At 43.6% G+C, this 27,526-nt stretch overlaps 1 protein-coding gene and 1 pseudogene across 3 annotated transcripts in view; both read right to left on the bottom strand.

The window, feature by feature from the left end:
- The window catches only part of NEBL (nebulette), a 328,916-nt gene extending 319,677 nt beyond the window's left edge, over window positions 1–9,239 (bottom strand). The window contains exons 1-2 of one of the 3 annotated variants that reach the window (XM_012767343.3): window positions 8,897–9,239; window positions 7,582–7,676 (exon numbers count right to left, since the gene is read on the bottom strand). In XM_012767343.3, coding sequence (XP_012622797.1) covers window positions 7,582–7,676; window positions 8,897–8,965 — 164 coding nt within the window. In that variant the 5' untranslated portion in view covers window positions 8,966–9,239. Of the gene's footprint in view, window positions 1–7,581; window positions 7,677–8,092; window positions 8,362–8,896 lie in introns of those variants that run through there. The other 2 variants (XM_075997582.1, XM_075997581.1) reach the window with 2 other exon arrangements.
- LOC142864333 (smad nuclear-interacting protein 1 pseudogene) lies at window positions 36–7,535 on the bottom strand (annotated as a pseudogene).
- Window positions 9,240–27,526: the final 18,287 nt, after the last annotated feature.

The raw sequence follows: 27,526 nt of genomic DNA, 5'->3' as shown, positions 1-27,526 counted from the left end.
TTCCCAACCCCCCTCCCCCCCACCCTCACCACCTGAGGATGAAATAGCAGGGACTGGTATCTCATCAATGCGAAGGCCAACTACATATAACCTGTCCCACGATACCCTACACAGCTACCTATTTTTATCTTTAAAATACTGATATGCAAAGTCTCCTTTAGCAGCAAACAGACCTATGAATACAAAGTCTTCTATGCTAGGAAAGTATTACTCTTTGAAATGGGGCTATATTTACAAATTTTATTTTCTATCCCAAAATACATATAAATAAAAACCTGCTCTTTAAATGCAGGGAGGCCTTTACCTAACATTGTCATGAAAATCAGTATCAGCTCTTTAACACAATTTATATATGTACATGCATGCACACTATATGTAAGTAGTCAATACTTTTCTACTTACATATATTCCTCTGGTGGAAAATTAGGAAACCGGGAACTTTGCCTGCTTTCCAGCGAAAGGTAAATACAACTTCTCTGAATTTTTTTAAAGATGAAATGTTTAGAAACATGTAAACTTTCTTTAGACATATACACATGCTGTTAGAATAACATAAGGACCCTGCCACATAAGTGACAGTATATTTCTCGAAGAAAAGAGGTAACATTTGAGTAAAAACACAAAATTGAAGAACAGTTAATATGAACAAAATTGTTACATGCTTCATGGAGAAATCGGGGATTCTCACGGAGAACAGATCCACAACCCATTTCACTCTTCTGTGACATTAAATTGGCACCCGTTGGTAATCAACCATGATCCTTCTGTACAGTCTGTACGCTTAAGCAGGTGCTATCAAGCATCTGTTTAAGTTAAATAATCAATGTTTATTGGCTAAATTCCCACCCCAAAAAACTAAAGTCCAAAATCAACTTATGACTCAAGAGCTCAACCAGGTCAAAGCTTTGGTATATCGTGGATACTGTTTTGGTGATAACCAAAGCTGTGTAAGATTGTCTGCTCACAGGTTTGCCCCTAAAACAAAAACACCTGTTCCACAAAGTTTAACTATATAAATAAAGTTAACTGTACAAAGAGATCAAGCCATAATTTCCCCTTAACCAAGGGTTTTCAGTTTCCTAGGCAGCAGTTCTGAAAGCACCAACTAAAGGCACAACAATTCTATTAAAACATGGATGTGCTGTCATTGGTGAGAATGTTCTGAAAATAAATGCCACCAGGCATGTGGCCGATGAGCCCCAGAAAAAAGTTCAACAAAACATAAGTCAGTGTTCATAAATTATAACATAAGCTGGTCAGCAACAGAGGAAAGACTTAGGGCATTAAGAGGCATTACAGAGAGCCCCACAGTGCTCTAAGTCAAAGCCGTCCAAGAAGGAAAATGTGTCTCAATAATTTAGGTTCTTAGCTGTCAGACACTTCCTCCTCCTCCTTCATCCTCTTTCCTCTTTCAGAAGTGTCTGACCATTCATGGAGCAAAACATGTTCTCTACTACTAAACCCAAACTTGAATACATGCTTTTCTTTAAGTTCATAACATATCTGTGGCCCAATACATTTATTGTTTAAGAAGGTTCCATTACCTGAGCCAAGGTCAATGATGTAGGGTTTCACCCTTCCACCAACTGTGCCATCAGCACGAGTATATTCCACAAGCCAATATTGAAAGACTGCGTGCTGCTTTGAACGAGACGGATGATCAATTGCAATGTCTGCAATGCGACGGTGTTGTTGACCCAGGGGGTACGCACTTTGTCGACATATGTACATTATTGGAAGCACCTCATTTTTAAACGGGTAGAGATGCCACCATTTGGGGGGCATACGTGCCTCTGGGGACTCACTATATTTAATGACTACTCCTCAGAAGGTGTTGGTGTCCTCAAGAAGTGCCCCAGAAAGTTCAAAGCTTGGTTTTTCTTTAGCGGGCACCTTTTTTTCTTTGTTGTTGCCACCAGGCTAAGGAACCAACTCCTGAGACTCATTACCACTGCCACTAACTTTGTCCTTCTGGCGATGCTCCCGGTGTCTGGCATTATAAAACTCCTGCCCTTCTTCTTGAGCCTGCAGCTTCTGAATGTCTCAATCCTGTCCCTGAGTCTGCCCACCGCCAGGCCTCTCGTTCGTTTTTCTTCTTTGGTGGGAAAAGCCCCTGTGTCTGTCTCGGTCACTGTTCCTAGCTCCCCTGTGTTCCTGTTCTGATGGTTCCCGGTACTGCCGATCCTCACGTTCCTGCCTCACTTTGACTGTTGAGTGAGGACTTCGGCTTCTCCTACTCAAGGGGGTGTGTATCTTCTCCCTGAGGACTTGTTTTTCTTTTTGGCTGGGGACCAGCTAACTCCTCGGGCTCGGTTTCCGCGGTGGCCAGCTCGCCGGCCAGCGGGGACGAGCTACCGCCAGAGAAGTCTGGACGGCAGTGGGCCTGAGGTGCGGCTTCCGGACTGAGGCGCTCCTGCTTCACCGCCGCCCGCCACCACGTCCTCGTCCCGGTGCCTTCATCGGCTCCCCAGCTCCCGCTCACTCTTCACCGCCTCCGTTCGGTGACGTGTCTGAGCAAAACAGGTCCTTGGAGTTCCTCTCACCAAAGGAAATGTCAATTTGTCTCCTGGACTTCCGCTTCCAGGATGCTTGCTCTCCCAGAAATCCTTGCGTCAGTGAGGTTAAACACGTGACCATCCCCTAGTGTTAAGCACGTGACCATCCCCTAGTTGGCGGGTCCACAGGGACCAGCTCGGATCGTGGGGGGGGGGGGGTTGACTTAAAAGCAAACTTCTAGGAAAAAGCAACCCTCTCAGGGCTGTTCATTGCCACTGCAAAGGTGATCTGCGCATTTCAGTCAAATAGGGAACTGGACACAGCCCAGGGACTTGTAAACAGGGAAAATCAGGGGTCAATAATACCGGGACACCTGGTGATCCGGAGGCCTGAGAAGCCAGCATAAGAGCTCTCCTGGTTTCTTTTAAAGTCTTCCAAAATCAAGTTAAGTGAAAATCTTTGGGGAGAGGGTCTCTTTTATAGAAGGATAACTAAACCATACTTCACGCAGATATTTGTGTTCTTTTAGCCCCATAATTATGATCCACTTGACATAGACACAGGCCATATTAAATGGGGGCAGATCAGCCCAAAACAATTTCTGCAAAAGTGATCCTGGGAAATCATTGGCCAGGTCACGTTAAACTACTGCATCCTGACTTAGTCCCTCCCCAGACCTGATATAATTTGCCTTTTGGTGACAACACATTAACTGGCCAATCATTGGTAATGCTACTCCAAAGTATAATATCGCTCAGAAAATCTGAGAACTGATTTATATTTTACAAACATACTAAATGCAATTTTGACTTTTACACACAATAAATTAAAAATATATTTGACAAATGGCCTTGGTGTTTATATTCTTCATGTGGCTTGTTGGGTAGCAAAAATGCTTACAGTTTAACTTGGCATATAAATTCACATAGAAACATGAGCTATGTTTTTTGTCTAATCATCTAGTGTTATTTTCTCAGCACCTCTTAGCCATAAGAATTTTGCCTGGTTCTTTTCTTTGCAAGTTCTGTGGTGAAAAAAATCCTGAATGTGCTAAAAATCCATTGCCTGCTTATGAAACATAAAGGCTTGTGAAAACATGGCACGTACTCAAGTAGACCAGTTTGTTTTTAAATATTTTAATAGTGTGCACTGCTGTGATAGGAACTAAATGTGTATTATGCCCAGTCTTACATCTAGTGTGTACTATACTTTGATCATTCTATCAAAAGATCAAAATTTAAATATCATGTAAATTATATTTTATACATGTTCTCCTTTGCATGAAATCAAACAGAGTGCCTGTTTCTTTTCTAAACACCTGAGAATATAAACAAGCAACATATTTAAACTGAAGAAGTACTCATTACTCCATTCCATTAAAAAATGCCCTCCGGTATCAATTAAAATAAGCCTTTATGATAAAATAATTTTAAATGTCTATGTTCATGCTTTCAAATTTTTAAGCATTCGTAATATATATTCTAAAGGCCTTAAAGTTAATTGTGCATGTTTTCACAAATGCTACCTAAGTCCTCTTTCTGAAAACTCAAGAAGTTATATAAATCAATAAATTATAGCAGAAAATGAATAATAGTCTCTAATAACCAAGAAAAGTTATTTTCATAACAGCTATTAGATCCAGGATTGGTTTCCTGATTGGAAAGTGACATTCTCAGGACAATGTGGGAGATATAAACATGGATAAGATATTAGATGATATCATTTAAATTAACTTTCTTAGGTCTATAATGGCTCTATGATTCTTTAAGAGAATGTTCTTATTCTTAGTGCATGCATGATGCAGTTTTTAGGGATAAAATATCATGATGCATGAAACTGACAAATGGCCCAACAATGATAACATTTGAACATACGAGATAAAAATATGAAGCAAATATGGCAAAATGGGGTTAATAACAGTTGAATTTCAGTGGAGGGTATACAGATGTTTGCTGTATTATCCTTTCAGCCATTTTGTATGTATGAAAATGTTCACAATAAAAAGTGACAGGGGAAAGATGAATAGTCTTTTTCATCTAAGTATATATGTATATTGACTCCTGAACCAAGCTAGGTGCAGAAAAAATATTGCTTTACATGGACAGAGAATGTTTCATTTACTGGTAGCAGTATACATTAGAGAATCAATTTTCCACCATTGACCCAGAGAAATTATGGCAGCCCTCTGGCCACAACCACAGGGAACAGCTGATTGACATATACCCCCTGAATTAGAGCACATGCATCAGGGTCCCCAGAGGGCCATCCACTCTGACCAGCCGGTTTACATGGCAACACATACCCTAGAAAAATCTGAGCTGCAAACAACAGGAGCCTTTGAGCCTGGAACCCTCACGGCCAACAGAACCCACGACTTAGCCAGACTCCATTTTCTAGAGGTAGCACATCAAGCTGTGATGAGAACTTCAAGCTAAATTAAACAAATCGAAAACAACACTCTCTACTCCTTCACCTACGAAGGATGAACTCCTATCTTCCATTTATCTGCTCAATAAAGTAGACTGCCATGTTCAATACTAAGCAAAAAACCTGAGGTGCTACCCCCCAAATTCAACTTACAGTTAATAATGAAGTACTGGAGTCATGACATTTTAGAGAGAAAATCCATAAATACTCCATATAGACATGCAAAGAGCATTAAAAATAAGACACAGACCTATGAAACAATATAGATGTTTCCTACTTACAAATAGAATCTTTTTGAGGGTCCAAACCTCAACCTATCTGGGCACTAGTTCACTATTAAGTCAGGGTCCCCATGACTTGCTGCAGAATCTCATTCTTTAATTAGATTGTACTTAAACAGCTGACACTGAATTTTCAAGTAGCCTAATGCAATCAACAAATCCTCTTAAGTTGCACATTTTTCTGTCCTTGTATGTTTTATCATTTTTCTCCCTCATTCAATTCTCTGCCTATCTATTATTGTTACAATTATTCTCTCCTCCCCCTTTTTTTTTTTTCTTTGAGACAGTCTTGCTCTGTTGCCTGGGCTAGAGTGCTGTAGCATCAGTCTAGCTCACAGCAACCTCAAACTCCTTGGGCTCAAGCAATCCTTCTGCCTCAGCCTCCTGAGCAGCTGGGACTACAGGCATGCGCCACCATGCCCGGCTAATTTATATTTATTTATATATATATATATTTTTAGTTGGCCAATTTCTTTTTATTTTTAGTAGAGACAGAGGTCTTACTCTTGCTCAGGCTGGTTTTGAACTCCTGACCTTGAGCTATCCTCCCTCCTCAGTCTCCCAGAGTGCTAGGATTACAGGCGTGAACCACCATGCCCTACCCGTCTCCTCCTTTTCTTTCTCTTCTTTTCCTCCCAAACCCTCCAGACCCACCAGGGGCACCCAAAGGCATTGTTATCACTTAAGTTAAACTCTGTGCCCTGTAGCTGTAAAGAATCCTAAATTCTGATGTGGCCCATAAAGCCTGATGGAATTGAGCTGTGGCCAAAACAGTTACAGGAAGAATGGTTCACTTTCCTTTAACCAAAGAACAATTATCCCCTTTATGGGTTGTAGGGGGCCCTTTCCTTCTCCTTACCACAGCCTGCCTTTGATCTTAAGCAGTTGTTTATAGCTCTCTGGAAGGGAAGCAGGAAACCCTGACACTGAAACCTCACTTTTGCTTCATGTTATCCCAATAAGAGCCATGGTCTAGGAGGGTTGAAAACATCAGTTGAGGTTGGGGAATATCTTTAGACTTATCCAAGAAAGTCTGTTCAATTGTCCCATTTTCTGATTTCCTGAAAAGTTTCTGATCTATCTGTAAGCACTAAGCTAGGACCTAAAGGAAACACAAATTTTAAGTCTTCAGATGGATTTTTTTTTAAGTTCATCACCATAGAGGTATGAGCACATTGCATTTGTTTGCCAAAAATTTACTGTCTGTGATAACACACTCCCAGTCTGTGATGAAGCATGAATTAACCTTGGCCCCTCCGCCTCCCGGGAGAACTGAATGAACCTGCTTCAGAAACTCTAGGGAGGATGAATTTCTGGCAATATTCCAAGCAGAAGGCCAGGGGGATCCAGAGGTCTCTTTGTGGCCTCCAGACAAGGCCAGTCCCATAAGGGAATGGAAAGAAGCAGGGGCAAGAGCCCCCAGTTGAAAACAGTCTAGAGTTGGGAGGATGCTCATAGGAGTAGAGAAGCACAGGCCTGGGGGCAGCAAGGTAAATATCTGGAAGTACTGGCCCAATGTTGGAACACCTGCAGCCTCCAGGAGTGATAGGAGCCCCTTTTGTGAAGTGGCTCCATGCCTCGATATCTCTATCTGTCAAAAGGGACTAATATTAGTGCCCTTAACTCCCAGGGTCATTATAAAGATTAAAGGAGTCAGTATGCATAAAGTGCTTAGAGCAGGGCTTGACACATGATGATCACTACATAAATGCTAGCTAATTGCTACTACAGGCTAGAAGCATGCCTACAGAAAAGCCTTCCAAAGAAAGCTTACCTTCTTCAATCCCCACCTACTGCAGTAAGAACCAGCCAGAAGTACCCAGTCTACTGCAGTAGGTCTGCTACAACAGACCTATTAACCAGCCAGGAATACCCAAGGCTCAATTCTTTTGGTTCCCTGTTTAAGCCCCAGGATCTCTGGGATGGTCGCAGCTAAGACCAAATGAGCAACACTTATTTCCTTAGCAGCCAGGTTCAGATACAAAATTGCAGTATGGCAACATCCTATGATTAAAATGGAAATTGACATATGATTAAAATGGAAAGCTACCTGACATGACTTCAGAGCCCACACATTCTCAGCAGGTAAGTTAAGTTCTGCAGCTTCTAATAAATGTCCCTAACTCTGTGACACTGTCAACTTCAAAAAACTAACTTGCTTGAAGACACACGCAAGTTACCCTAAGACATTAGAAAGACATACATGCAGTGACCTTCAACAAAGTACATGGCCTCAGTCTGTGGCATAAACAGGTAGGTAACTGGCCACTGCCACACCTGGGTGACACAGAGAGTCAAGTCTTCAGAACAGGCAGACCCACTGGTTCTCATGCTCTGAGGCTGTGCCACACCTGGCAAGCATGTTGACAATACTTACGCATTACAATAGGGCTTCTTTTCATAGCCTTTGTAGTTGTTCATGTTGAGAGCCATCTTGCAGACCTCGCAATGGAAACATCCTTTATGCCAATACTGAAAAAAACAAATATTTAAAATGTCAGTACAGTGCCAGTTCTTGCCAAGATGGGCACAGAAGGAAGGCTTTTTAGTGCATCTCGGTCCTAGTATTTGAAAACACTATAACGAAATGATTGTAGGGAATGGCCGATGTGTTTACCTACTTTCAGTTAAGCAAATAAAGCAGGCAGCTATTAAAATTGAGTTTTACATGAATCCCCATCACAACATGCAGGCTCACTCTGGAAGAACTACCAGGGCTCTGTCCATATAGCACTTCTATGAGCAGCCAGAAAGGAATTCTGAGCTGGTTAAAGGAGAAACGGGGCCCATGGAGTGGCTTCAAAACCAAAGGGAGTCCGGTTCAAAGCGCCTAAAGCGCGGTGGTTGTAGGATCTCCGTGAACCTGAGTTCCCCAGAAGTCAGGCAACCTGAGGGTGCTGGCGGAGGGCTGCTAAGTGCCCCTGGCCCCATCTCTGTCCAGCTTCCGCCCAACTGCGGGAGCGTGCACTCCGTCCGGGATGACGGCGAGATCACAGCCTGCTCTATGGGAGCATTTGTAGCATCAAACGCGAATTTCACGGGGACGCCACCACCGGCTGGTTTCAATTGTCAGTCACTGGGGATCGGGATCGCGCCCGGTCTCTCCCCAGGCTGCTCGTCCCCATCCACGCCCGGGCAGGGCAGGGTGCAGAGCGGGAGGGACCGGACGGATTAGGCACCCGTGGGTCCAGCCCGCCGCGCTGAGCTGGGGCTCTCAGCGGGGATTATTCTTAGCAATGCGGCAGCGGCCGCCCCATGACATATTAATTACTCTGTGGCTCCCCGCCTCGCCTCGGTCACCGGAGGCGCTGGGGGAGGTGGGGATGCGGGCGGATCCGGGGGCGGTGGGTGCGGGGTACGAGTGGAGGTGGGAGTGGGTGCGGCTCGCCCAAGTGCCCCCCAGGTGCCCAGCCTGGTCCCCGGGGCCCTGGGCCGCGCTCCGCCGCGCGCCCTCCGCAGCGGCTCCGCGGAAGCCGCGCAGCCCCGCATCCCGACAAAAGCCTTTCCCGGTTCCAACATCGCAGTCGCCTCCTGTGGTCCCCGACCCTCCCGCGGACGTCTTCGCTCGCGCGCCCTCCCCCTGTGCACACGCAACCCATTCCTCTCCTTCCAGCCCAGGTGCCAAAACTTCTCCGAACAGGTGCAGCCCGGCGCCCGGCAGGTCGGGGCTGGCCCGGCGCCCCCGCGCTCACCTTATCCAGGCAGTTGACTTTCTCCGTGGGATACACGACTTTTCCGCAGCGGGCACACTGGGGGTTCATTGTCGCGACTCCCGGGGGCGGCGGCTGCGGCGGCGGCGGCTGGGGGCTCCGAGGAGCCGCTGTGGCATCCCCCGGCGAGCCCCGCACCGCCTCGGGGCAGGCGGGAGGGCTGCGGGCGGCCGGGCCGGGGCTGGAGTCGGCGGGGCCGGGGCCGGGGCGAGCGGGCTGGCAGCGCGGCGCTCGGAGCGGCGGGCCTGGCGCCGGGGGCGGCCGCGCTCCTGGGCTCTCCGGCGGCGCTCGGCTCGGGTCTGGCTCGGGCTCTGCGTCGCCGGCTCTCCAGGTACGGTGACTCACTCCGACACTCGCGCCCGCCCCTCGCGCTCACTCGCTCCTCCGCTCCCCCGCCCCGCCGCGCAGGCCAAACCCACCGGCGCGCCCGACCGGGTGTCGGTGAGCGAGCACGGCGGGCACCCGGGGAGGGGCGCGCGGGGACCTGGCGAGCTCGGCACTCCGCCGCGGGCGGCCGCCGTGCGGCCCGGGGTGGCGGCTGGGGTGGGGGGACAGAAACCAGAGGGGGCACAACCCGCCCGCGCACTCCCTGTCCTCCCCCCCACTCCTACCTCAGCCGCGTTCGCCTCCCCGCCCCCACTCCCGCCCCGGGCTGATGTCCCTGCCACCCAAAGGTCGCGGGCGCGCGGGGCCAGAGTGCGCCCGCCCCCTTTCCCCCAACCCGGGGGTCGGGGACGGCGCCATACCATCGCCCCCCGCGGAGCCCGCCCCAGGGCGGAACAGACCCCGGCGCCCGCGCAGTAACGCGCTGGTCCCGGAGCCGAGCCCCCGATCCCTGCGGCGCCCGGGGCAGTGCCGCGCCCGCTCCCACGGGCCCTTCCAAGAGGACGCGTCCCCCGAGCCTGCGGGCAGAAGTCCTCGCGCCCTGGATGGGGAAGAGCTTGCTCTCGCTGGGTTCCGACGCCTGCACTGTTCATACCTGTCCTTGCAGGACGACTGGTCACTTTAGGCCCGAATCAAGCCTTTTGTTGATTGATAAATGGCCTTCGTTGATTTTTTTTTTTTTTTTTTTTTTTGGTCTTAAATATGTTTGTGTGTGTGTGTACACACGATCTGCTTTTGCAGTTAAGCACCACAGTGATCTGCGAAAAGTTCTTCACCTGCATCAAGAGAAGCAATTAAAAACTCATGGTCCAAACCAGAAGAGCCAGAAAAATCATGGTGAAGAATCAATCCAAACGGAACAGGAATGGTTTTTCTTTCTTTTTTTTTTTTTTTTTTTTTTTTCATTTTCAATAAGATGTCAGGTTATCAGACTCACTCTATGAGAGGCAGCAAAATGGAGCTACACTGCCTAGGTTCAAAGCCTGACCCCTCCATCTAACGAGTCATGTGACCTTGTGCAAATTCTTAACGATTCTGTGCCTCAATTTTTTAATCTACACAATGGGGGTGAAGCTACAAAACAGCTCCTACCCTCCTACGGTGAGGATTAAATGAGTCAGCAGTTCTGAAGCGCTTCAGTCTGCCTGGCCCACGCTAAGCACAGCATAGGAGGCAGCTAGGATTATTATAAATTGGGTATAACCGAGAAGCCAACACATTCCGTTGCTAGCACACAGATTAAGGCTCAATAATGCCACATAGCAACTGCTACTACCCTGACAAACATTTCTGTCATTAAAAAAAAGAAAAAAATCATAGCTGCAGCTTTTTGTGAAAAAAACTATTGATTTCTTGAGCCTCTTAGGCAAGCTGCACTGATTAACATACTCATAAAAATGCTGTACTGTTTAACTTTTCAGAAGAGGTAACGTCTTATTAGAAAGCAGTCCCCAAATGCAACAGCTTCTAACCCACTGCTTGCTACGCTCACAAGCCCACCTCAAAAGCAAATAAAATGAGAATTTGTTGTCAGAAAACTCAGTTGCCCTTTAAAAACACCACAGAACTCATTTGAAATGTGGGGGGAGGGGGTGCATTTGTATGATCACCTGAAAGGCAGTCATTTTTTCAACATTAGATTTTCATAACTGTAAATTATAAAATGTAGTTTGAATATTCTTTTTAAATCGTAAATATAAAATTCTGAGGAAAAATACTGGTGATACGTGACATTTTTAACTGTTAAGTTGTGTCATTTCTTAACCAGTGCTTATCACAATGCCTGACACAAAGTAGGTACTAATTAAATGTGTACTGAAAGAAAGTATAAATAAAAACAAATACATAAAAACTAGAATTGATGTGATGTGTTATTTTCTGAAGGAGTGATGAATTCTGTTGTATTTTCCTCTCATATCTGTCTCTCTTCATTTTCTGTGTCAAACCAGCGTCTGTTACTTCATGCCATTTACTGATGTACGAAGAATTTTAATACCATCTGTCTTAAAAGGACTTCTTTATTTCCAAATTCAAAGTACTGTAAACAGAGAATTGGCAGAAACCTGTCCTCTGGCCCAGCCTTCCTCCTTCAAGCAGACAAATGATTTAATTGTCTACTAGAAAGACCTTTTGCCTTTCCATGTCTTTTGCACTTGACTGGTCAAGAAAGTGTTCCTTATGGTAACTACATCCCAACATCTCTGCTTTAATTTAAATCCCTTTCTTCTGGCAGGGACACGAACAGGTATTAAAAGAAACTGACCATCACCTTCATAAAAACATTTATATATTTATAAAGTTAAATTTTTTCTTTACCTAAAATTCCCAAATCTGTTTACTTTTTTCCCTCTGGGGCCTCATTATACAGAATCCATTGAAGGCCTTTATTACTCAGGCTACATAAATTGAACTCCGAATCAAAAGTTTTAAAGAGAAAATTAATATTACAAAATGCCAAATAATGGTTTTGACAAACATTACAATTTGCCACAGTCTGTGGCTGAAGTATTATGTGCTCACAATGTGTCGCCCTTCCACCCTGGCACACTTCCAGTGGGCAGAGTGTCTTTTCCCACTGCAGTGACCCTGAGCTTGACCTTGTGACTTCCTTTGGCCGAGGGAATGTGGGTGGACATGACGTATGTTGTGCCAGAGCAGAAGCTTTAAATGCACTTGCATAATGTGCCCTGTTCTCCCACCCCTCTGAGCTTTGGCCCTTGGCCTTGAGAAGAGCATGTCCCAGAGAGTGGCTGCTGCTTTGACTTTTGTCCAAGAATGAGAAGACCTGTCTAGACAACAGAACCCAATTAAGTTCAGTAAGCCATGCCATGCCCAGCAAAACCATAAGATCCTCACATGATGAAAATAAGAAATGTTGTAATCCCAGCACCCTGGGAGGCCAAGGTGGGAAGATCGCTTGAGTCAGGAGTTCGAGACCAGCCTGAGCAAGAGCGAGACCCCATCTCTACAGAAAATAGAAAAATTAGCCGGGCATGGTGGCACATGCCTGTAGTCCCAGCTACTTGGGAGACTGAGGCAGGAGACTTGCTTGAGCCCAGAGATTTGAGTTTGCAGTGAGCCATGCTGATGCCCATGTACTCTAGTCCAGGTGAAAGAGTGAAACCTGTCTCAATTAAAAAAAAAAAAAAAAGAAAGAAAAAAATAATTGTTGTAAGCCACTGAGATTTTTACAGGGAGAGGTGTTTGTTACTACAGCAAAAACGCACTAACACACCAGTGATGAGACTTGAAGAGAAATGTAATAATTTACATGCAAGATTCAGTATATATTTGTTTTTTGGGGTTTTTTACTTTTCTAAAAGGCATACTGTTAGAAGTATAGTGGCCAATAAAACAAATCTTATTTTATCATCTCAAAAAATCTTTATCATGTGCCTTCTATTTGTCAGACATTGTGTATACATTGTTTCCAGTTGGTTCAAATTTCCCACCAAACAATTTTCTAGGTGAAACTGAAGGAAAACAGTAAAGTTTAGCTCAGTTTCATTTGACATCTGCATTTGAGCCTTAGCCTAATGAAGCATTTCTCCAAAGATCTTAAGTACTGTAGAGAAGTTATCTCACTTACCATTATGGTATTCTTGCAAGTCAACAAGAAATATAGAATAAAAACATTAAAGGAAGTTCAAGATTCTAAAACTATTACAGAAATAATTACTTTCACTCATCCATTCTATATGTAACTATTGGTGGGTAAGATGCTAGGCATGAGGGGATGCATTGGGAGTAAGGCATGATCTCTGCTTATAATAAAATCTAGCGGGACAGAAGTAAGCAAAGAATTACAATATAACAAATGCTCTAAAATAAAGCTCTGCTCTAGATACCATGGAAGACCAGAGGAGAAACTTCTAGTTCAGGCCGGAAAGTCAGGAAAGGCAAGAGGGAAGGGGTCACTACATCTCCTACCAGAAGTGGGAACTACTTGAGAATATAAGACCCCCTAAAGTGAAGATTTTTAGGGAGAGTACCCTAATTTTCCCTGTTTTAGGGATTATTCTGCTTTTTGCATACGTGCTGAAAATTTATGTCACTTTAACGTCCCCCCACCAACACAGCATAGCATAACAACAAATAATGCTGAAGCATTTCTTGATAGATGACGTATCTCATCCAAATAAGCCCTAAACTTCCAATTTATCAAAAGCATTTATAGATATGGACTCACAATTACAGTTTTGACCCCAAACCTCTTAGGATTTGGAAACACAAAGGCAAGAGAAGCAGCAAACCCTCATTTTGGCCCTTCTCGGACTGAGCCTCCCAGGAAGAAGGTCAAGATGAATCCTTCATGGTCAGCAAAACGATGGCCTCCCCAGAATGTCCACATCCTGATCCGCAGAACCTGCGACTATATTACATTACGTGGCCAAAGGGACTCTGCAGATGTGATTAGTTAAGAATGTTGACATGGGGGAGGGAAGAGGGTCAGAGTCAGAGAAGCAGATGTGACAACAAAAGCAGAGGCCAGAGAGGACAGAAGATGCTGAGCTGCTGGCTTTGAAGACGGAGGAAGGGACCACAGGACAAAGCACGTGGCCCTGCCAACATCTTGATTTTAGGATTCCTGACCTTCAGAACTGTAAGATAATAAATGTGCATTGCTTTAGGCAATTAGTTTGTGTTGTTACAGCAGCAATAGGAAACCAATACACCCTTTCTGTGTGAATTCTGGTCTCTGTGTTAGGGACACAATGAGTCCCGGACTTCTAACAGACTCACTTGGAAGTTGAAACGGCTCTGATTCCTTATCAATGTTGTCTCCACAAAAGAGACCTTAAAGCAAACAGGAAAAAGTAGAACAAGCATCCATTCTCCACCCCCCCCTTGCCCCATTCCATAAAAGGACTTATTTTACTTGCAGTCTTCAGATAATTCTCCATTTAATTTTGCACATGTACACACAAACATTATAGAGAGTTTGCAAAGTCAACATATTTCTCCCCAAATCCCCTTGAATTTTCCTGTCTTCCTCTATAGAGCAACTCAGTGAGTAAACATCCTCATCATCTTAGCCAGAACCTTAAAATCCAAACACCCCCCTCTCCCTAACCCACCCTGTCCAGTGTTCTAATCCTGCCAATTTTATCTCCAAAAAAGCTCTTGAATCTGTCTCCACACTGGCACTGCCTTGGTTTGGCAACTGAAAGTGTTTTCCTTGGATTGTTCTAAAATGACTCTCTAAAGTCCCATCATATGAGCCATGGAAAGAGGTAGGACTTAGAAATAGGGTCGACAGAAAATTACAATCTCCAGGCCTAGGACCCCCCCCACACACACACACTGTTATTAAATACAAATTAATTCATAAAAAGCGTGGACACAGCACCTAGCACCCAGTAAGGGCTTAGTAAATTTTTGTTTAGTCATTGAGTGACTACAGTAAAAAATAAAATCTGATTCTTTGATATATTTTAATTATAAATGAGAGGCTATAAAGAAGATAGTTATTACTACCCTTTTCATATATTTCAAGACTGCTTTCTGACTCATTTGCTAACTTCATAAATATCAATATATTTATCAAAAATAAAACTTGCATTTAAAAATACTTTTCATAGCATACTCATAAGAAGAAAATGTGATATGTTATCAAGACTATAATTTGCCTTTCCTGCGTGCTTATGGACTAAATTGTGCTCTCCCCTGCCAAAAGAAATGCATATGCTGAAGCTCTAATTCCTAATGTGATGGTACTTGGGGATGGGGCCTTTGAGAAGTAGGTTTAGATGAGGTCACAAAGGTGGGGCCCTCACCATGGGATTAGTGCCCTTACAAGAAGAATCTGACACTTTTGCGGCACGCTCTGTAATCAGCTGAAAATTAGATCAAGGAAAATGTTCTTCTTGCCCAATAACAGTGACAAAAATAAAGATAAGTTGTTTTTAAATTCCTTGTAGTAAGTTCTTATACATTTTACAGCAAAGCTCTGCTCACTAATTAGCATCAATTTTTGAACTACAAAGGAGATTTTCAACCTGCTTGGCAAGAATTGCAATTATGTTCAGTGACAAATTAAGGGATTGTCTTCCTTTTAATATACACAAAAGCAAATAAAAATTTAATCATTTTAAAGAATAATAGTCAATTATGATTTAGTACCAGTCAATGAAATGTTAAGGTAGTTAAAAAAAAAAAAAAAAAAACCTAGAGTTAACATGGGTTGATTAAAATTCTGTTGGCCAAGCACAGTGGCTCACACGTGTAATCCCAGCACTATGGGAGGCCAAGGTGGGAGGACCACTTGAGTCCAGAAGTTCAAGACCAGCCTGGGCAAAATAAAAACTAAAAAAAAGAATTAGCCAGGTGTGGTGATGCACACCTGTAGTCCCAGCTACTCAGGAGGCCGAGGCAGGAGGATTGCTTAAGCCTGGGATTTGGAGGTTACGGTGAGCTATGATGATGCCACTGCACTCTAGTCTGGGTGACAGAGTGAGACCCTGTCTCACCAAAAAAAAAGAAAAAAAGAATTCTTCGTAGACCCAACAGAAACGGGGAGATGACAGGGAGAAGGGATTGGAAGGTACCTAAAATTCTAAGGCATTTTAGGAGGAAAAAAAAGACACTACCTTCATTTTGGATACATTTTCATGTTTTCTTAAGACTCCTTGATTACAAGAAACAGAGAGCCACTCAAGTACTTTCATTAAAGGAAACTCATGATAATGTTTTCCTTATGCAGGAACCCAGGAGAGATTGAACAACCCAGCTTCTCAAAGGAAGGAATCTCTACAAAGCTAGGCCACAAATAGAAAAAAAATTAGATCTACAGTAGAATCAATTCGACGGTCTCCCCTAAAGCAACCTGTATTAGCATAATGCAGCCAACCTTCACATGTACTGCTTTTTCTTTTTTCCTTCTATTTTTATAAGGATGGGGTCTCACTATATTGCCCTGTCTGGTCTCAAACTCCTGGGCTCGAGTGATCCTCCCACCTCAGCCTCCCAAAGTGCTGGGAGTATAGACATGAGCCACAGTGCCTGGGCCACGTGTGTTTCTTGCTGCTGCTACCACTCATCTGTCCATTATACACGTTTCTTCATAGATGGGTTTCCCTGCACGTAGAGTAGACCCCCTCACAACTTCTTCCATGTGACATTGGCTGGCCATGACCACACACGGCCCCTCCTGATTCCTCCTGCTTCTCTTGGCATCTTTTCATCCTCACCTCCCACAAACAGTAGCTTTATTCCTTCCTGATCTCCAGTGCAGATTCCAAAGAACAACATGCTGGTTGGCCCAGCTCACCTTTTCACATCTCGGGGTCATGGGTCCACCTCTGGGTTGTCTTGCAGTCAGGTTTAAGCAGCTCTGGAAGAAACAAGGAGGGGACCTAGACAAGACCACATGGGGTACAGGGACCCACCCATCACCAGAGGCTGTGGTCATGTTAGGCATCTGATAGCCCAATCCCGAGTATTAAGGGAAACTCAAAAACAAGGGCCGGGTGCGGGTGGCTCACACCTATAATCCTAGCACTCTGGGAAGCCGAGGCAGGGAAGGACTGCTTGAGGTCAGGAGTTCAAGGCCAGCCTGAGCAAGTGTGAGAGACCTCATTTCCTCTAAAAATAGAAAAAAAATTAGCTGGGCATCGTGGCTCACAAGCCTGTAGTCCCAGCTACTTGGGATCGCTGGAGCCCAGGAGTTTGTGATTGTGGTGAGCTATGATGATGCGAGGGCAACAGAGCAAGACTGTCTCCAAAAGAAAACAAAAAACAAAAAAAAAAGGAGGGGCTGGGCCTCATTTTCAAAATGTGCATATCATTACAGACCAAAATCTAACCATGAACAAGATGTGGCTGCTGATCATTTTCTTTTAAATCACTTCTAGGATACATTAGTAGAAGTGCACATATTCTTCTCTTTAAGCCATACTATTCCCATCGCTAAGAAGCGAAAGCAAATAAGAACTAGAAAGTCTTAACAGCCTCAGAAGGAAGCTCTAAGCCTTCAGCTGCTGGAAAACCGCAGGTTCGGAGCAGCAGATCACAGATCCGTGCCTGTGCCGTCCAGCAGAACAACGGTGAGGGCTGCAACTGGGAGCCACGTGTGCAATTTTCAATTTTCTGGTAGCTGCATTTTAAAAAGTAATAAGAAACAAGTGAAGGCATTTTATATTTCACTTAACCCAATTTAGCCAAAATATTCTTTCAACATGCAATCAATCTTTTAAATATGATGAGATAGTTTGCATTGTGTTTTGTTGTTTTTTCTTTTTTTCATGCTAAGACTTTAAAATCCAGTGTCCCTTTCACACGGATGGCACCTCTCAATTTGGACAAGCCCCATTGCACCCCTTAGACAGCACCGTACTCAGTCAAGCTTAAGACAGAAAGCAGGTGGCAAGAATAGGGCCAGAGCCAGAGAATCGGACAGTGGTTGACATTTGTGTGCTGCTTACTCGGAAGGGCTCCGGGCAGGAGCGATGACACCAGGCCTCCCAGCAGGGAAAACATCCCACTCTGCTGACGTCAAAGCTGCTGATGCTCGCCTGCCTGCACCCCGCTTCCCAGAACCTGGCCCGGCTGCGGGGAAGAGAAGGCGAAGGCTGAGGCAGATGGATGAGTCACTGGGAGAGGAAGGCAGCAAGAGGGCAGGAAGGGCGGAAGATGGGGAAGGGAGAAATAAAGTGAAGAAGAGAAAGAAAGAAAGGGATGAGGCTAGACAAGAGAGGGCTGGAAGAGGGGCACGGAGCAGCAAGAGGGCATATGAACACCACCAGAAAGAGATCCAAAGAACCTCTGAGCAAATCCAACTGGGCAAATAGAAGAGAAAACAAGGGCCCCAGAAGGGAGTTTCATAAAAACCAAGCACTTGAGGGGGAGGATAAAAAACCAACAGAGCAGCATCTAAGACAAATGTCATTTACATCATTGACAAAAGGAGAATGTTTTGTTTTATATTAACAAATTAGGCCAGGCGCAGTGGCTCACGCCTGTAATCCTAGCACTCTGGGATGCCGAGGCAGGTGGATTGCTCGAGGTCAGGGGTTCGAAACCAGCCTGAGCAAAAGCAAGATCCTGTCTCTGCTATAAATAGAAAAAAATTAACTGGCCAACTAATATATACAGAAAAAAAAATTAGCCGGGCATGGTGGTGCATGCCTGTAGTCCCAGCTACTCGGGAGGCTGAGGCAGCAGGATCACTTGAGCCCAGGAGTTTGAGGTTGCTGTGAGCTAGGTTGATGCCATGGCACTCACTCTAGCCTGGGCAACAAAGCGAGACTCTGTCTCAAAAAAAAAATTAATTCAGTCACTTAATGCTGCAGTCTCCAACCTCAGTATCAGTCCGTAGCCTGTTAGGAACCGAACAAATGGCAAGAGGTGAGCAGAAGGTGAACAAGGAAGCTTCATCTGTATTTACAGCTGCTCCCCATCTCTTGTGTCACCGCATAAGCTCCGCCTCCTGTCAGATCAGCAGTGGCATTAGATTCTCGTAGGAGCACCAACCCTACTGTAAATTGAGCATGTGCGAGATCTAGGTTGCACCCTTTTTATGAGAACCTAAAGCCGGATGATCTGAGGTGGAGCTGAGGCGGTGATGCTAGTGCTGGGGAGCGGCTGCAAATACAGATTATCATTAGCCGAGATGTTTGTACTACACAATAAATGTAATGCTCTTGAGTCATCCTGAAACCATCATACCCCACCTTGTGTCCATGAAAAAATTCTCTTCCATGAAACCGGTCCCTAGTGCCAAAAATGTTGGAAACCACTGGCTTAATCTACTTGTGATGTACCAACTCTATAATACCTTTGAGCTCATACTAATGGTTTAAGTTCCTAGCAGTGAGGCCCATTTGCAGGCCTCATCTAAAGAGAAAATAATTGCTAGGACAAGTTTTTTTATGAGTGAGGAAGAGAAAGCCAGAAAGCCAGCCCAAGTGAACACCTAAGCTAGTAGTTTAAGTAACTAGTTTTTCTCGTATTTCTCTGATGATGACTTTCATTTTTCGGTGGACCAGGTAAAAGATGTTGATCTTTTATCAAAAGATGTTTTTTTGAATACCGCAAAAAAATGTCTTGCAAGAAAATTACAACAGAAGTAACCCATGCTAATCCATTGTCTCGTTGCTCAGCAAAAAAGGCTGAATTTCACTGAAAGATCTAGAAGGTAGTTTTTCCCTTCATCAACAGTGACTCATCAAACAAGTGTACAGCCTGCTCTTTGCAACATTTTACAAACGTGCACAGTACAAAATGTGCCCATTAGCAGTAGGCATCAGAACAAGTAAGTGTTCTTCAGCATGAATAATATGAATTAGGCAAAATGCATGGAACTGGCTTCGCAGAGATGGCTGGAGAAAAGAGCCTTCATTATATAAAAGAGAAACCTGAGCCCCTGCTGCTACAGCAGCTTCATCCAATAAAAATAGGTATTAAAGCTCAAATAAAACAAAACAGAGATGTAATGTTGTAACAGAGTACCTCTTAAAAATTAAAGTGAAAAGGTAAAACATAAATGTTAAATCACATTTAATGACATGAAAAGATGTTTCTGATGTTTTGTTAAGTGGAAAAGGCAGGTTATAAAAACATCTGTCCACTATGATCTCATTTTTTGTTAATTTTATACGAGTAAATGTGCGTAGAAAACATTGGGCTTGGGTACACACTCAAATGGTAACAGAGCTGGGATCACAGCTCATTTGTATTTTCCTGTCTATGTTTTCCACATTTTCTACAGTAAACATTATTTTAACAAGTCAACTTTCTGTAAAGCATAAGAGGGCTTTGTTTTGGAGATTGCCATCTAAGCTTACCCCATCCTGGCCCCCTCAACCGCCACTAAAAACAGCAGCTCTCCCCATAATGGCCCTTCTCTTGCTGCGCTACAGAAAAAAGGTGGAACCAAAAGGAAGAAAAGCAATGGCCAGTTCTTGGGACAGATTTTAGGGTGTGGGCTTCTCTTTTGTTTTGCTCACATTTTAAAGAATGTGGCTGGCAACACCCAAGCCACAGCCCTTGTTCTGACTGCTAACAAGAGCAGAAGGGCGTGGAGAGGTCAGTTCTCCTGGAGACTGCTGAGACCCGCTGGGCAAGGCAGATGGGAAATAAATACTGGTCCCACCAATTCCTGGGACTCCTAGTGGCCAGGGATAAGGGGAGGATGTGGCCCGCAAAACTCCCCTCTGTTTGGAGACGGGCAACCACCACCAGGCTAAGCCCATAGAATTTCAACTTCTCTTTCTAGTCCATTTTCCCTGAACCCTATGACGCATACATTGTCTTCATAAAACTCTACTAGTTTATGCAATAGATTTTCCTGTTTGGAAAATCCTCATATTTTGCTTTAGTAGACCACTTTGGCTGAAAATGGGGATTTCAATTATGTTCCTGCTGCTGCTTGAATTCCCAGAGAAGCTCACTAAAGGCATCAGACTTGTGCTACAGTGGCTTCTATAATATTCCTGGTGAGGGGATTGTTTTAATTCTCATTTGCACCTCTCTAAATTCCCATCAGTCCATGAAACAGCGAAGCAAAAAGTGACATACAAACTTTAAAACTTCAGATAAAATGAGGGCGTACCTTTAAAACTTTTAAATATGCGTCTTTATGCATAGAAAGCTGTTAGAGATATATTGAATGTAAAAGCAGATAAAGCAGAGCATACATATCATGCCCTTTTAAAAATTGTCTTTTATGTATATGTATGTGTATGTGTGTGTATACAGTCGTCCTTAGGTACTCATGGGGCATTGGTTCCAGGACCCCCAGTGGATACCAAAATCCATGATGCTCAAGTCGATAACATAAAGTGGTATAATATTTGCATAAAACCTATGCTCATCTTCCTATACATTTTAAACCATCTCTAGACAACGTATAATACCTAATACAATGTAAATGCTATGTAAATAGTTATTATACTGTATTTTTTTAGGTAATACTGACAAGAAAATAAGTCTGTACATGCTCAGTAGAAATACTTTTTTTTTCCAAATAGTTTTGGTCTGTAGTTGGTTGAATCCACAGATGCAGAAACTAAGGACTCAGAGGGCCAACGTGTGTGTGTGTGTGTGTGTGTGTGTGTGTGTGTGTGTGTGTGTGTACCTCATTTTGAGGTTTTCTGTTTACATGGCTAGTGGCTAGGGGTGGGTTGCGTTTATTCGCTGTGGGTGCTATGGTAGCTATAGGTGTAAAAGGCTAAAATTTAAGAGACTTCTTAAATAAGGTCTGAGAGGTGCAGTTCTTTCAGCAGTATTTCCCTGTATTAGGCAGAAGCCCGGGATGTGTTGGATCATTTATTCCACTGTGGTGTGAATAGGTCTCAGTCTTCAAGTTAGCATGTGCCCCTTGGGGGTGACTTTCATTCTTCTCCCTGTCTCCTGCCCATCCTCCCCTTAGGAGAAACAAGAAGACTGGGGGTGGTTGGAGTTGGGTATTTTCCCTTCCCTCAGGGGTATTAGGCTTTGCAACATCTCATCTGTTGGGCTCTGGTGAAATGGTTTCTCTTAAGGGCAGACTTGGTTAAGAACAAAACCCTCTGGCTATTTCGAATGGTTCCTTTTCCTCCCTCCCTGCCCCAAAAAAGGGGTGGGGGTTTCCTCTGGTCTTCCCTGTAAGAGCCTGCTAGGGCTCCCAGAAATCAAACTCCAAAGTCTGGGGCCCCTGTAAAACTAAGTCTCTCAGACACTGCCCTGTGCCCCATACTCTGGAAAAAAAAAAAAAAAAGAAAGAAAAATTTAAAAATAAAATTTAAAAAGATAAGAAGAAAAAAAAAAAACCTAGGTCCCTCTGGAGTTTTCCTCTCTCAGGCTCATCCACACTGAGCCTCCAGCAGTTCATCAAGCACAGTTTAGGTTTCCCTACGCTGGCACTGGGTCCCGTGGAGGATTCTGTTCACAAGCTTCCCGCCCTGGGATGTGTGGCTGTCTGCATCCACTTGTCTCTCTGCAATTCTGGGGGCAGCAGTTTGCCTGTGACCGCAATTCTGCGACGGATCTAAGGAGAGTTGCTGACTTGAGCTTGTTCAGCTGTTTGCTTGTTGCATGGGCAGGAGTGGAAATTTTCAAGCTTTTTACATGCCCAGTCTGAAAGCAGAAGTTGTCATGTAATACTCTTTGTGGCTTCTCTTCCCTTTCCCCGTGACCAGATAGCACATATGATGTGATCTGAAATGCTAAGGAAAATCCTAGCGTTTCAGTGTCATTTTCACAAATGTGGCATAAAAACAGTTGTCATTTCCAGCTAGTTTTGTCACCCTTTGGGAATTTATATCTCTAATACTGGTTATAAGTCTGATCTATTTCTTAAAGTTTAACATGATATAAAGCAGTATTATAACAGTTGCAAAATGTGCAGATGCCAAATGAAATTAAAACAGGCAATTAGTGGATATAAAATGAATTCTTATCCATATAAGTGGAGTGGATAAATAACAGAGTAGCTCAAAGTTTCTATTGTTTTAGGGCCTGTACTTCACGACCTAATAGTGTATAAAAGATTCTTAAGATATTTTTTCATAAAAATATTGAAAATATACTGTAAATAACTAGTGGATTGAAAGGTGGCCCTAAAAATAATAGGTTTATGCCCTAATCCCTGACACTTATAAATGTTACCTTATTTAGAAAAAGGGTCTCTGCAGTTGTAATTAAGGATCTTGAGATGAGGAGATCCTGTCTTATCTGGGTGGGTGATAAATCAAATGACAAGTGTCCTTGTAAGAAAAAGGCAGAGGAGGTTTGGGACAGGCAGAGGAGGAAAAGACACAGAGAAGGCAATGTGACCACAAAGGCAGAGACTGGCGGGATGCAGCCACAAGCCAAGGAAGGCTGTGACAGCCACTGAAGCTGGAATGAGCTTAGAATGAATTCTCCTGCCTTCCGAACTCCTGCCTTCCAGAACTGTGAAAGTCCCAATTTCTGTTGTTGAAGCTACCACGTGTGTGATAATTTGTTAACGCAGCCCTGGGAAACTAATCTAGCAATTTGGAAGGGTATCCTAAAGTGTCCATTTTTCTTACTCTGCCCTCCTGCACAGAATTCTTCTCTGTATCACAGCATCTCACCTCTGGCTGATGCAAAATAACAGCTTAAATCAAATTACTGTGTTAAAATTGTTCAGAATTCCAGATACCATCCCAGCATTGAGATGCTTTGGATTCAAAAGGGTCTTTTTGCTTCATGGCAAAAAGGAAACAGCACTCTCCCTTAATAAGTTATAAACTCTTCAAGAGCTGGGATAATACAGATAATTCATCTTGCTACCCCAGCACAAAATTTGGCCCATCAGATCCACGTTTGATCATTGATTGACTGAAAAGACAACACAGGATCCTGGACCTGGCACCCTCTCTGATTAGTTAAGTTTATGAGAATTTAGAAGGCAGGATCATGCAAGGCTAATTTAAAGTAGATGATCCACTTTCTGATTATTGCAAATGAATTAAACCATGTAATTCATCTCTTCATGTAGTGTGGGTATCATAATCTGTTTATACCAAACATTTAGAGGATCATTAGAAACAGATTCATTAAGAACAAAAGATCTGGAGGTCCAAACTGTTCCTGAAATTGAAATGTCCGCATGGAACATAGAAAAACAATTATGATGATTAATAAAATAAAATGCTAATTTAACAAGTAAGTAAATCTATGTGATAGCTGGCTAGCAGAAAAGACACATCTATGTTAGTGTTTGAGGGAAGTGGTATCTGAATGCTTCCAAACTACCTTCTCAGAATTCAACCTTACCTTCTCTGTAAGGACTGTGAGAATAGTACACTTCCAGAAAGGAACTAGATATTGTCAATTTTTTTTCCTTTGCAAGTGTTTCCCCCTTTTATAATTAATAATACCTGTATTTTCTATTGAAGGAGGAACCTTTAAAAACTACTTAGAATACAGGGGTTCAGTTTTAAATACAGAATGTTCAGCATCTGGTTCAAGTGCATCCACAGGTATTCTTTATCAATTGGCCAACTTCCCACCTGAGGCCCTACCCCCAAACATTCTTAAGTCTGGTGTAGTTTTAGTTAACACTTCTAGGGAGCTTATGATACTCTAGGCCAAGGGTCCTCAACCTTTTTAAACAAGGGGCCAGTTCACTGTCCCTTAGACATTTGGAGAGTGTGCACCGTGGGCCGGGGACAAGTCGGCTGCTAAGCAGGACAGGCAGCGGCAGCAAAAACACCCGGGGGGCTGGATAAATGCGTTAGGCGGCCCATATGTGACCCACAGGCTATAGTTTGAGGATGCCTGCTCTAGGCAATAATTTAAGCACTTCACAAACATTAAATATTAATAACTTCTCACAAAAGCCCTACTACTAACTAATAGTATAATACTAATCATAAACCCATTTTATAGATTGAGGAAAATGAGGGTCATGGAAGGTAAGTACTTTCCCAAGATCACACAACTAATAAGGCAAGAACCTTGACTTTCAACCAGGCCATCCAATTCTAGAGTTTGAATTCTCACCCACCATTCACAATTAGAATGAGTTCACTTCTTTACGATCCTGGGACACCAGGCTAGGAAGTCAGACCCCAGATTCTTCCAGCGGAAGCTCTTATCTTTGAAATGTCCTATCCTTGTGCCAGGACAATACCTGAGTTTACCCATCAGAACTTTTGCCATTGTTATTTTTGGTGTATGTAGAATAGGCCTATTCGGCAAGAAAGTATGAATCCAGTACCTGCTCTACTGACTTCTGGGATTCCATTATGTCATTATTTGACCATATGCCCAAAGCCTTTGACAATAGGCGCATTGATAAAAATATTGTTGTTTTTAGCTGAGGGCATTCTATACAGTGAGTCATTCTTATCAGAAAACAAATCCCATCAACTTCAAAACCATTTTCTCAGCCCCTCCTTTTTGTAGATCTGACATGCTTTCCCACAGAACATCTGATGGTAGAAAGCTTCACCAACTTGTAAAACCGGAAATGGCACAGGAGATCTGGGGAGGGTGGGAGGCAGGAAAGAATGACAGTCAAAGATCAACAAAGCCAAGTGCTTAGGATTTCTCTCTCACAGGCTTAGCAGGAGCATTAAGGGGAAGAGGGTTATTGATTACTCATCTCAAAGGGGCCCCAAGGTTTTTGTTTCTTTAAAGACCTTACACAGTAGAGGGTGTCTTGTAGGTAAGTGAGTCATCATTTCCAGGTTCTCAAAAAATCTCCTGAGCATGGAGTCTTCTAGGCAATGCAGTTTCTAGGCACTTCATTCATTTCTCCAATTCATTCATTCTTCCAAAATACATCTGCATTTTTTTTTTTTTTTGAGACAGTCTCACTTTGTTGCCCAGGCTAGAGTGAGTGCCATAGTGTCAGCCTAGCTCACAGCAACCTCAAACTCCTGGGCTCTAAAGCAATCCTCCTGCCTCAGCCTCCTGAGTAGCTGGGACTACAGGCATGCGCCACCATGCCTGGCTAATTTTTTCTATATATTTTTAGTTAGTCGATTAATTTCTTTCTATTTTTGGTAGAGATGGGGTCTCATTCAGACTGGTTTCGAACTCCTGACTTCGAGCAATCCGCCCACCTCAGCCTCCCAGAGTGCTAGGATTACAGGCGTGAGCCACTGCGCCCAGCCTACATCTGCATTATTTTTTAAATGCCAGTCATTGTCATAAGTACCAGGAATAAAAAAATTAACAGGACAAAATTCCTAACTCCAAGGGGCTAACAGTCTAAAAACAATGAAACAGATGAACTATACAAACACACTTTGAATACCAATGACCCAGGACCAGGAGAAGTTTGCTGAGCAGTCCGGATGGGACAGAGCATGGCAGACAGAGGGGGAAGAGCATGTTCAAATGTGCTGAGGAGTGCTCTCAGGAGGTGGGGGGGGGGGAGAGGGAGGAAAAGGGAGAACTGGAGAGAAAAGCCAGGCCAGAAATACGAGGGGTGGGATGGGTCAGGACCCGGAGACCTGGAAGCAAAGGGAATCAAGAAGTCAGAGATCTGAAGTTGCTGAAACTGGACAGAAAGCTAATTATTGATCTCAAAGAATTCTGAGAGCTGGAGCCAAAAGCCTGAAATAGCCGTAGACCAGGAGGGGTGAGTCCCCATCCCTACCAAAATCTCCATTAGCCCTCCCCCATCTCCCAAGTTTGGGGGATACAGTCCAAGTTTAAGAAGCACTGAGCTTGCTATGCAGACACTGTTTCAAGCCAAGTCTTACAGGGTTCCTTCCAACCAAGGAGCTTGTCCAAAAGCCCTTCTCTACAGAAATTCTAGAGCAACCACAGAGCCCCAGAAGGACAAAAGGAGAAAAAGATATGGCCTCCAAGACCTAAGTCTTAGTAATAATTGATAATAATTCTAGCTGATATTGATTGAGGATGTATTCAACCACAGTACCATACACTTTCCTCACATCCTGCTCTTGAATCTTTACAGTATCTTGCAAGGAATCCCATACAGACTGTCGCTTACATTGTAGCAATGTGTATTTGTTGTTGCAGAGATTTCTTCAGTACAAGAATTAACTGCTGTTAAATGTATCTTTTTACATATTTTTAAGTGTTACAAACTCAAAATACTCAGCCATTATAATATTTCTTGCCCTTGAAGAATGTTACCTTCTCAAAACTAAAATGTATATTAAAATACTTAAATTCTACAACGTCATAAGAAATGCTGTCAAATCTAGCAATCTTTTTTTTAAATAGAAAAAAAGTTATTGAAGTAAGCCTTGATAATAAAAGCATGACATTTGCATGCATACAACCAATTATTGAATCATACCGACTTTGATTTTCTAATTGTTAATTTGGAACTAATCACTAAATTTTATGATTTCATGTTCAATAATCTGTATAACTTTAAAGAACGATTTTATAATCATGGTTATTAGAGAAGGGAAGTGCATGCAAATGTTTTTTACTTAAGGGAAAAGCACCTTCCTGTGAGTCTCACAAAGCTTATTACATAAGCCAGCAGACCCAGAGAGAAGTTTTAGAACCTTCCTCTGTGGCCATGTGGAGCCTCTCTCTCCTGAGACCTACCCCTGCACAAATCAGTTTCATGAGCCAATAAATTCCTTTTTTTTTTTTTTTGTATAAGCTGCTTTGGTTCAAGTTTTCTATCATTATGCTGCCAAAAGAATACTAAGTGTTACAGAGCAACATGGTCAGATGTACTCTGGCAAGAGTCACGTCAGGGAAACCAGATATGAAGCTAATGACATGGTTCAAGAGAAAAAATGGTCACTGTCTGTGTAAGACGCCCACCGGGGGGACGGATTC

The sequence above is a fragment of the Microcebus murinus genome, chromosome 25 (genome assembly GCF_040939455.1).
Source record: "Microcebus murinus isolate Inina chromosome 25, M.murinus_Inina_mat1.0, whole genome shotgun sequence".
NCBI lineage: Eukaryota > Metazoa > Chordata > Mammalia > Primates > Cheirogaleidae > Microcebus > Microcebus murinus.
Note: the sequence above shows the minus strand (reverse complement) of the source record. Positions and strands in the feature narration are given on the sequence as shown.